Here is an 11,919-nt window from a genome sequence, read left to right on the forward strand (position 1 = left end):
TAGTAACACTGTTCACAAAGGTTGTATTCCTAGACTTCTCTTACTCCTGGTGTCAGTATATCTGATCTATCATCTGTGTTCAGTCATCACATGGTATAAACACTGGCCAGAGATTGGTCGAGCTGTAGGGAGTATTGGTAGGAACTTTGAATGCAGTCATGGTCTTTTGTAAACGATTCACATTCATTGCTTATTAATTAATATCCTTGTAAACAAAACAATACGTTTACATACGCAGAGTTTCCAAGGGAGTGATCCAACTGGTTCAAGATATCCATATCAGGATGAACATAAAATCTGTTTCTGGATAGAAACTAGGTTTTGGACCATCACTTGTAAACCCAAAAGAAAATGTATATATGCTCAACAATTAATGAATGCTTGAGCCAAAATGGACTCTAGTGGAATCTCTGCTTTTTTTGTTTGTTTGGTTGTGGCAGACCGTGCATGGTACAGTTGCACAGATGTGAAGTGACTTTTTTTTCTTTCTGTTTACAATAAATAACATATGAAATTAATTCAAAGGTTGGACCATCATTTTTCATTTAAAATGGTGCATTTCAAAAAGATATGGCTCAGTTGTGCCCTTGTGACAATTGTGCTCAAAGGAAGGCCAAAACATGAACAAAGCACTGTGCTGGCCCACTGGTAGTGGTGATAAAACCTGCCGTTTGCTTCATTTCCAATAGTTCTTTGGATTGGATGCAATTATAAATGGGGAATAACTTACCATCCGTATTCTTCTAAATACTAGACGCTACGCTAGCTCGTAACATAATTTCTAAACGTGCAAAACTAGCTTGTGGTTAAGTTAATTGGCTATAAGCACACAGTAGGTGCAAAAATACAATTCCGAACCCACAAATAACAGTACGGTCTTATAAGCCTGTAAATGATCCTGTAAAAATAAATGTGGGGACCCCTGGTCTATATGAAATGCACAAAGTCAGAGAAACCATTTCACACTGAAGGGGGTTTCACTAGCTGCGGGACGGGGGGGGTAGTTCCTGAAATGAAAGTCCCTGCACACTTTTGAAAGGCTTGCTGAAAGGCTTATCAGTAGCTGCAGGTAATGCAGACTTGACGAGGCAGGTCTGACGCACAGCTGGTTGCCGTGGCAGCAGTGGATTGGCTTGCACGTCCATTTTTGGCCAGAATCCCTCTTTCCGGAAGAATCTATTTTTGAGATGCCAATGCTGGCCTGTTTTCTCACCCAAAAACAAAAATATGTAAAAATCTTAAAAGTGCCAGTGGAAATGCGCAACTTTTAAATGTTAAACAAATGTGTTCACCACGAGGCAAGCCACCATCCCAGCTTACACTAGCAACATCACAATCTCTGACACCACAAGTCAAGCTGTGGAAAAATACATTTATTCACATTTATGATCAACCATTAAACTATAAATTCAGAAGCAATATAACTGTACAAAGCATACATTTATACAACAGTATTCTGCTTTTGGCATTTTTTTTGTTTTTTACAATAAAACATTTCATTTGCGGTCATGTGTTTGCAGTTTATTCAACAGCCCCATGCAGTTACTGGAAAGTAGTTCTGTCTTCACACTGAGGGGAATTTATTTTTCAGGAAAAAAATAAAACATTACCTCTTCACTACTTTGTAAAATACGGTGTAATTGCTGTCAAAGCCAGCCTCTGACCAGAACCAGAACACTGGACCTGGGGGTTTGTCTCTGGCACTGTGATGGATCGGTTCAGAGGGGGGCTCAACCTGTTGAAATTGAGTGATTCGATGCTTTCATGGGGTCAAGACACCTAATTGACTAGGAATTGAATTCTTACTTTAAAGAGCAGCATTTACACTGAAAGTAGTTTCCCCTCTCAGACTTCATGTTTGCGCTGTGTGTGTGTGTATGAATGCGTGTGTATGGGACGGGGAAAATGGTGAAAGCACTCTTAAGACACAAAATAATGTACATCATCGTTTTGTTTTTCCGAGGAGACTCCCCTGAACATCCAGCTGGGGAACTAAAGTCACGACTAGTTCTAACACCCTGGTGAAGCGGAAGGAATCGAGAGTATAATTCCTGCCATCACCTCAGTGAACGCAAATCCATTTTACAGCAAATATCACCCATTTGTGCCAGAGGTTAAACACCCTACCACCTCTGCTGGTCTGTACCTACTCGCCTGCCTATGTGAGAGGGGACCGGAATCACAACCTGAACCGCAAAACCACCGCGCTATTATGCTGTCGGCAGCTGGAACAGCGCCATTTTCAAATGAAAGCGCTACCTCGCAAGATATCCCAGAAAGCAGTGGGGCTGTGCGACGGTCAGGTGCGTGAAAGGACGTGACCTCAAACGTGAGCATTTTGTTTCGGTAACAATTATAACCCATGCTTTTTAGTACAACACTCAGAAGGTTTGTTTGTATATACTGATAGTGCTAACTCCTAGAAAACGCAAGGCTAATAGTGTCTATGGCCTTTACAAAGTCTCTCGGGGATTCTCCACAGATCTGTTCAGCGGGTTGTGAAATGATGGGAATGCTTTTTCTGAATCGCTTTAACAATAAAAAAAACTCGCAAAGCTACAAGCAGTGCCCAGGCAAACTGATGAGTCTGGAGGCACAAAATGGCACAGTTAAGAGAACTCAGGCCTAGACCCTCCATTTTACATACAATATTATTTCATCTTGCAGCTGGCTGACATAAGTAAAAAAAAGTTCAGATAAGTACATCAAAGGATTCAAACCTGCAACCTTGCGGTGCCAAGTCCAGGTCCCCTGTTGGTTACATTGTTGCCATGCAACGTGTCTGAGCCAATAGAAATCGAGTTTGTTGAGCAGGTAGTTCTCTCTGCAATGGAGTCTGAACATACGTCCTGAAGAACGTTCGATGTTCAGCTTTACTCCGGGACCAGGCTTCCAGAAATTTGTGGCAGAAAACTCAAGTGATCACTAAAAACTTTTACATATAAAACAACAGGCTGAACATTAACACTTCAGGGTATATAATGTGTAAAAGACCACTTTCGCCAACAGCTTAATTACTGTACACCTGAACCTAAACACACTTTAAACACAAAATCAATATAACATGAATAAGTTAGTGGGTATCTTGGGATCTTTAGCTAGTGTTGTGCTGCGCTGTGCTGGGATTATGAGCTAGTGTTGTGAGGTGGAAAGCTGTTACAAAGCACAAAACTTAAGTCTTAAGTCTCTGTCCATGTAGGCCAGTGTTTAAAAAAAAAAAAGAAAGGAAAAAGTACAGGGGTGTTTCTTCCTTGGCCAGGGTTATTGCAGTTTAATGACTTTGGCCTTCATGCCAACTCCATGATGGCAGGTGGCATGGGCTCCCTTTCAGATGTATGCTAGTCTTTCTATCCACACTTCAGTTCGACCGCCAGTCAGGGCAACACTACGACATCCTGCAACAGCACTGAGGGTTGGTGAAATGCACAAGCACCCACCAGTGTGTGGCCCAACCTGTGGCTTTTCCCACCAGAACCTCTGAATCGCAGTACCAATGGGGGCAGGGAACTGCAGTCCAAGCCAAAAGATTGCAATGCGTGTTCAAACTGGCCCTGCATCTCACAGCACCACCTGGAACTCACCTAATCTTTTCATTGGCCGGCTTGCTCCTAGCTTCTGACTGGTCTGTCGAGTCTCACCTGGGTCTAAATAATCATCCTTTCACCAACGAAAAATCAGAGAAGGAAATAACAGAACTAATACACAGCAGTTTGAGTCTGGAGATGTCTTACTATAATTAGAAGGCCTGAGACATCTATGTCAGAAGTACCATTTAAATCCCTGAAAAGGCGGTAAAAACAACAGTCACAGATACGGATCATCTTGCTAAATTAATTCAATGTATATAGTAAAGATGGTAATCCAGAAGAGTCCCAACCAATTTCCAGACGTGTACCAAAAATGAGTATTTATAATCCAGCTCCAAAACAGAGATCACTGCAAAAATACAACATAAAACAATCATTTATAATTATAAAATCGTCCTGTACGATTACACATGCCCCATACCGGGCATCCCCTTGTAAAATACTACATGTGCTCATTATGCAGTTAAAAAGAATCCTCCTTTTACGGGTCTCTTTCAGGAGCTGAAACCTGCGACGAATTACAAAATAAAGTCACATTCCCGGGAAAATGATCCTGTGTGCGTGTGTATGTGTGAGAGTATGTGTGTGTGTATGTGTGAGAGTGTGAGTGTGTGTGTGTGTGTGTGTGTGTGTGTGTGTGTGTGTGTGTGTGTGTGTGTGTGTGTGTGTGGGGGTGGGCGGGCGGGCGGGCGCGTGTGCGAAGGCATACACTTGTCCACTTAAGATTTTAAAATATTATCCAAACAATAAGAATGTACTAGCAGCGTACAAAGTCCACGAGACGGCAGGGAGCAGTGGGCTGTGGGGAGGGGGGTGTGCTGCTGGCTGACTGTGGACCCTTCCTCAGGCTTCCTCCTGCTCAGGGAAGTTGAGGATCTTGCGGTGGGCTTGGCGCAGGTACTGCTGCTGTTTGAAGTAGACTTTAAAAGCCCCTTTGATGGCCACAAATGCAATTCCACCCTGTACCAGGACAAGATGACGAATGGTTACTCAGTTCTGCCTCACACAGACACATCACAGGCTAGTAAAGTCATAGGGGTTCAGGGATATTGCAGGGAGTCAGGATGTCATTGATGGTCGGTGATGTCATGGGGGGTCAGTGATGTCATGGGGGGGTTAGGGTTAGTGATGGGGGGCTCAGTGATGTCATGAGGGGGTCAGTGATGTCATGGGGGGTCAGTGATGTCATGAGGGTGTCAGTGATGTCATGAGGGTGTCAGTGATGTCATGAGGGTGTCAGTGATGTGTTGGGGGGGTTAGGGTTAAGGTTAGGGATGGGGGGGTCAGTGATGTCATGAGGGGGTTGGTGATGTTATGAGGGGGTTGGTGACATCACGGGGGTCGGTGAGCAGGACGCACCAGGATAGTCCGCTGCAGGTTGGAGTTGACGCTGCTGAACATGAGCTTTCCCACGATGGTGGCGATGGTGGGGAAGACCAGTGCGCCACACAGGATGCGCGTGGCTGAAACGTGGTCCGCTAGCGGACTGGTCTCCGCCGGGATCCGCGGGACAGGACAGACGATCCCTGCACAGGACCCAGGAGGGGGCAAGGTTAGAGGGGTGTGTGTGTATGAGTCTTCATGTGCGCCTGTGTGTATGTGTCCATGTATGTGTGTCTCTGTGTCCGTGTGTGTGTGTGTGTTTTTGTATCTGTCCATGTGTGTGCGTGTGTGTGTCTGTGTATCTGTCCATGTGTGTGTGCATCTGTGTGTGTGTGTGTGTTTGCGCGTGTAACCCAACACCCTGGCTGGCACGACAGCCCCCGTGACAGGAGGGTTTTGGCCCCCCACACCTGCAAGCTCAGCCTGCTGTAGAAAAGGTCACGCGGTCTGGGGGTCCGCTTTCCCCTGATGACTGATGAGGTCAGTGGAAAACAGGAGGCATTTCCCCACACCTGCCAAAGCCACGCTCTCTGAACCAGCAGAACGCTCAAAACCCAACAGGAAAAACATTGGATTTAAGGAAAGCTCTCCTGCTCAGGACTCAATAGGAATATGGTCACACATCCGCTTTAATCCAGTCAGGTTTTTTTTTTTTTTGGACCTCAAGGCTCAAAGGAAGAGAATCCCGGTCAGTGAAAGGGTCGGGATTGCTGCCCAGAAACCTAAGAGCAGGGTGGGGGTGGAGGAGGACTGAAACCGAAACAGGCACATTGGGGGAGGGGGGGGAGGCACCAAGCATTTACAAAACAAGTCTTTCAGCGCTGTCTCTGGTGCATCCAACCAAACCCTTCTCCTGGGTTTCATTTCATTCAAATAACAGTGAATGTATAAACGTGTATCTAATAGTGAAAGGTGAGGGGGAAGGCTGGGGGGAGGACTGGAACGGGACATGAGTTGGGACACACCGGGGAAGATGCAGTTGAGCTTGGTGGAGTACTTCCTCCACAACCGCAGGACGTAGTCCTCCCAGCGAATCATCTTCCCCAGGATGAGCATGACGGGGATGGTGGGCAGGCCAATGAGCAGGAAGAGGGGGTCCGCCCGCTCCATCACGTCCAGACCCTCCTTATGGCCCACCACCTGGGTGGGGGGAAGCCATGTTGAGCAGGACATACCAGCAACAAACGAGAAACAGATTAAATAAAACGCTGTCGGGTTTTTACCTGCATGACCGTGACCGCCCCGTATGTGACCGCGGTCCAGTAGATGGAGCCCACCATGATGCCAGCCGCGGCGAAGGGGCAGGCCTTGGAGATGAGGCGGTCTGTCAGGTCCAGGACGTACACCACTGGACCTGCAGGAAGAGCACACCTGTATTCAGCCAGGCGCCTCCTACAGCACAGTGTTCCACTCAGACAGAGCCCCATAGATGCACACACACTCCTAGCTGCCAGCAGGGTCCAGAATTCAGCTTCGGAGATCTGCAGTGACTGCTTAGCTCCTTGAGCACCCTAAGAAATTCACACACACTGTTCTCAACGCATTAACTGGCTGCTGATAGAAGGAACAGGTGTAGATGCTACGGCCCTCCAGGAATGGAGTTTAACCATATCCAACTCAGCTCGGCATGATAACAAATTTAGCCTCACAGTGCTGGCCCAGGGAAGTGAGCCTCACAGTGCTGGCCCAGGGGGGTGAGCCCCACAGTGCTGGCCCAGGGGGGTGAGCCCCACAGTGCTGGCCCAGGGGGGTGAGCCTCACAGTGCTGGCCCAGGGGGGTGAGCCCCACAGTGCTGGGCCAGGGGGGTGAGCCCCACAGTGCTGGGCCAGGGGGGTGAGCCCCACAGTGCTGGCCCAGGGGAGTGAGCCCCACAGTGCTGGCCCAGGGGGGTGTGCCCCACAGTGCTGGCCCAGGGGGGTGAGCCCCACAGTGCTGGCCCAGGGGGATGAGCCCCACAGTGCTGGCCCAGGGGGGTGAGCCCCACAGTGCTGGGCCAGGGGGGTGAGCCTCACAGTGCTGGCCCAGGGGGTGAGCCCCACAGTGCTGGCCCAGGGGGGTGAGCCCCACAGTGCTGGCCCAGGGGGATGAGCCCCACAGTGCTGGCCCAGGGGGGTGAGCCCCACAGTGCTGGCCCAGGGGGGTGAGCCCCACAGTGCTGGCCCAGGGGGATGAGCCTCACACCGCTGGGCCCAGGGGGGTGAGCCCCACAGTGCTGGCCCAGGGGGGTGAGCCCCACAGTGCTGGCCCAGGGGGGTGAGCCCCACAGTGCTGGCCCAGGGGGGTGAGCCCCACAGTGCTGGCCCAGGGGGATGAGCCTCACACCGCTGGGCCCAGGGGGGTGAGCCCCACTGTGCTGGCCCAGGGGGGTGAGCCCCACAGTGCTGGCCCAGGGGGGTGAGCCCCACAGTGCTGGCCCAGGGGGGTGAGCCTCACAGTGCTGGCCCAGGGGGGTGAGCCCCACAGTGCTGGCCCAGGGGGGTGAGCCTCACAGTGCTGGCCCAGGGGGGTGAGCCCCACAGTGCTGGCCCAGGGGGGTGAGCCCCACAGTGCTGGCCCAGGGGGGTGAGCCCCACAGTGCTGGGCCCAGGGGGATGAGCCCCACAGTGCTGGCCCAGGGGGGTGAGCCTCATTCAGCTCCACACAGATGGCGCACACTGGGGCTGTAAGAGGGGCGACTCAGAGGACCGGGGAGGAAACGGCTGTGTAATGACTGTGCAGTCACTGTGCCCTGCGGCGTGGAGGCCAGACGGACACGAGCTCAGCAGCTCTGCTGCGCCACAGCCGTGCAGCTGTGAGCCATGTGTGCTAGCCTGAGAGAGAGAGAGGAGAGGGAGAGAGAGAGAGAGAGAGGAGGGAGGAGAGAGAGGGAGAGAGAGAGAGAGAGAGAGAGAGAGAGAGAGAGACAGGGAGAGGAGGGAGTACAGGAATAGAAGCAGGAGGGGGTGAGCCCTGCAGCAGTCAGGTGGTTCTGCCCCAGAGCAGGGTCTGCAGGGGGGCAGGGTGGGCTTCTCTCCAGCAGAGGTCACAACGAGCCCTTACTCAGTGCGTCTCTACACTGTACCGCTCCAAGCCCCCAGTCAGAGCTCCCACCTGATCCCACCTCATTCTCTATTTCTGGATTCTCAATTGTCTTATTTTATCATATTTTTGTATCTTCAGGGGCTCTACATGTATTTTTTATTCATAAGCAAAAATATTAGACACTGTGTTTTTGCTGAATAGGGGCTCCGCATTTGACAAATGTAATCACCGACCCTGATATGAAACCACAGCTCAGCCAATATACCCCCAAACTAAACCCCCCACCCAATTTACATACACCACCCCCATCTCCATCCTCCTCCAACCCTCAATATTACAGCCCCCGCCCTTATTCCCAGCGCACACACCTCCTATGGATAAACCATGACTCCGCAACATCTTAAATACCTCACTGCAGAGACCACCCAGGCTCTTATTATAGAACCAGAGCTACTTCACTGCCAGACTGGCCCCGTCTCTCCACAAAAACACCTCTAAAGCTTATTCTTTTTTTATTTTCTCTCCGTGTCTCGCTGGACAGCAGCTATAGGACATATGCGATCCTCTGTGTTCACGGGCGTGGCCTCACTGGTGAATGTTCTGTATCGGTTGATGACAGGTCACGCCCGGCAGTCCCTGCCACCGGGTTCAGGGGACGTGGCCAGGCTGGGTAATGTGACCGTAATGCAGGGTGACAGAGCGGATGGTCTTTTCTGTCCGGAGTTAACGGCATGCAGCCTGCCATAAAGCAATTCCCACCGAGGCAAACGCCATTGCCTGGGCGGAGAAATATGCTGGCATGATGGGGGCCGCCATGTGGACTATGGTCCTGACTGGACTGGACTGGGGGGGTTTGAGTGGGTCAGCTCAGAGGAGGTTCATCAGCTGCAGGTGAACGGTACGCCGGAGGGGAGGCCTGTTACATGACCTACTTTATTACTGCGACCGCAGCTGTTCTCTGCCATTCTATTCAGCCAAATAGCAGACCAGCCTCAGAACCGCTATTCAACCGGCCGGGCTGTCTCAGAACCGCTATTCAACCAGCCGGGCTGTCTCAGAACCGCTATTCAACCGGCCGGGCTGTCTCAGGACCGGTATTAAACCCGCCAGCTTGTCTCAGTATTGCCCCCTCGTTCACAAGCACACAGAACCGATGGCACAGCAGCTGCCACGGTCTCTGCCGGTCTGAGCGCGTGCGATGCTTCTTAATCACATCCTTCAACAGTCGAGCGCTTTCTCTGCATCTCGCAGTGTGACTCAGCATCTTACAGCAGCCTCACACTGCCACTGTCCAACAGCCGGCTCACCCAACCAGGGTCGACGGGAGGACTCTACACACGGTCTGGTGCCGTGTGTTACAGGAGCACAGGGACTTCTGACTCTCTGTCCGTCTCTCATTCTCTCTCCAGCTGTGCTGAGGGAATGATTTGCACTACAAGGCCCACTTTCCTCTCACAGAGCCGTCTGGGCCTGGTTTCCACGCAGGGCAGGGTACCGGGGAGGGGGGGAACGTGGCCTGCTTTCAGTTTGCTGTGTGCTGATAGGATTATGCTCCACTATCACGCGCAGTCCAGGCACAGTCGCTCCTGTAGACAGACGCAATCAAAGGCCTTTCTTTCTTTTTGTTGCGTTTTCTTTTCTGTGCGTATCTGGTGATGAACGGGCGGGTCATCGCGTCTGGTCTGCAGAATCCGGGGCGTGTCAAACTCTCGTTAATAGCACCCTACGTGTTTGAGCGGCTAACGTCAGGAAAAGGCCGCCCAGCCCAGCTGCTGCCTCGAAAATACAAGCCATCGCCAGATCCTGCAGGTAATCAAGCAGAAATAACACGCAGCATTTTTTTTTTTTTTTTAAGATTACTTTATACCTGACGACGTGGTGCTATCGCCATGGCTATCCGTCATAGCAACCGCAGTCACGGTTAAGGCGCCAGCTGATGTCTCGTTTAAACAGGCGGCTCGTAATCTCTCCTTAATCTCAATCGCCCAAGCGAACTGGGGCATGTTTATGCTGTAAGTAAATGCTCCATGTTTGTTCCTGTGGTGTAAACTTAAACACCCTCAGAAACAGGCGAAATTTTGTCCGTTCTTAAGACACGCGTAATGATCATTTTTACACCCGTAGATGCAGAGAGAAGCAAGGTTGACCCAGTAAAATCGCGTTTTTGCGTGTGCTCATTTAAAAAATCACTCCAATATCGCCTTACAGTTTGCTCCTTTTTACATTCAGCAGCTACTTCTGCTAATCTATTTATGCATCCACAAGCTATCATGGGACATGTGCTTGGAAGCCTTCAAATGTAGCGGCTAATTTTAGAAACCCGCAACAGGGCCAGACTGAATAATGTTGTGTGACTGCAACACGCTTTCCAAAAACACCGCTTCCAAAAACAGCCAGCTTCCAACTCAAATTACTTGACCCGCATTTCCGGGTGAGGGAATTGAGAGGGACAGACCATACTCGAAGGTCAGTCCGAAACAGACACCGAGAAAGCGAAATATCTTAGCTCTGTAAAAGGACCGTTCACCTTCATGGTACACCTAGGCTCAGTTCCTGTGAAAGGTGTGGAGTGGGACCTGGTTCAGAAACGGTCAGATGTGGTGTTCACTTATTCACAGATGTGCACCTAAAGTGTTCATCCGAGTACTTCAGTGTTCCTGATTATTTGGCTGAGTTCTCCCTATGGGTGTCATTGTAAGACACCATTCATAGGTACTCAATTCCCCAGAACTGAAAATGGTCTCTACTCTACTAAAGATAAAATGACACCATCACACATTGTCAGTTGACAGACGTCAATAACAGGTGGTCCCACTGTGGTCATATGTTGGTGAATAATTTCAAAAACAAGACATATGGTTTTCATGATTAAATAAGAGCACAATTTCTCACTCTCCCTCTCAGATAAAATCGATTTTGGTTTTGAAATCCAATCGAATTCACAAAGAACAGAGACGTTTCAGAGCACAAAAATAAACCACTTGACGTATAACAAAGGCTGTGAGGCCATGCAACGTCTGGTTAATGTGATGTGTCCACTCAGCATGTGGAGGCAGGGGGTTTGGAGATCGGATGAAAAGCACCATCCAAAAGTGACTCAGTATCCATTATTAAAGGCCAATGCACTGTAAAAAACCAACAGTCCACCTTAGTCACATCCACTTGTTTTTTTTATTTTTATCTTCACTTTAATGTCATTTTTGGATATCAAAAATGTAAATAAAGCAGGGGGGAAGGTTATATGTTCTGAGTCGCACCATCTAGAATTTTCTTTAGTGTGTCAGCTGGTACAATTACGGTCTCTGCTCCAGTCACATGACTTGTTTTACCAATTGTGGGGTGCTACTGTAATTAGAGGTACTGTTCAACTGATTGAGCTGACCTCCACTCAAACACACACACACACACCCACTCAAAAACACAGTCTCTCTCACACACACACACACACACACACACACACACACACACACCCAGTCAAAAACACACAGTCTATCACACACACACCCAGTCAAAAATACACAGTCTCTCTCTCACACACAGTCAAAAACACGCAGTCACACAAAAACAGTCAAAAAAACACAGTCACACACACAGTCACACACACACAGACACACACACACAGACACACACACACAGACACACACACACACACACACACACACACACACACAAATCCTGGGCGGATTAATACAGTTCTCAGTGTGTGTTATGTAATGAGCGTTTGTTATGTGATGAGCAGTTGTGAATGTAGATGGACAGTGTCATGGCGGAGATGTGTTTGTATGGGGGTGTACAGGGGATGGGGTACTGCAGTGGTGCACTCTGCCCTCCACACAATCACGCCCCTCCTGCGGCTTCTTCATCGGAGTGCTGAAAGCCCTCCTGCGTGTGGGAAAGATTCATCCCCCGGGATCGGCTGTGGTGCTG

The 11,919-nt window shown here is 49.7% G+C and overlaps 1 protein-coding gene across 1 annotated transcript in view; it reads right to left on the reverse strand.

Moving 5' to 3' along the window:
• Nucleotides 1–1,358: 1,358 nt before the first annotated feature.
• The window catches only part of marchf5 (membrane-associated ring finger (C3HC4) 5), a 27,461-nt gene continuing 16,900 nt past the window's right edge, over nucleotides 1,359–11,919 (reverse strand). The window contains exons 3-6 of the mRNA XM_061228192.1: nucleotides 6,194–6,324; nucleotides 5,936–6,110; nucleotides 4,947–5,113; nucleotides 1,359–4,547 (exon numbers count right to left, since the gene is read on the reverse strand). Of these exons, the coding sequence (XP_061084176.1) occupies nucleotides 4,431–4,547; nucleotides 4,947–5,113; nucleotides 5,936–6,110; nucleotides 6,194–6,324 (590 nt within the window). The 3' untranslated portion in view covers nucleotides 1,359–4,430. The remainder of the gene's footprint in view (nucleotides 4,548–4,946; nucleotides 5,114–5,935; nucleotides 6,111–6,193; nucleotides 6,325–11,919) is intronic.

The sequence above is a fragment of the Conger conger genome, chromosome 18, assembly GCF_963514075.1.
Source record: "Conger conger chromosome 18, fConCon1.1, whole genome shotgun sequence".
In the NCBI taxonomy this organism is placed as follows: Eukaryota; Metazoa; Chordata; class Actinopteri; order Anguilliformes; family Congridae; genus Conger; species Conger conger.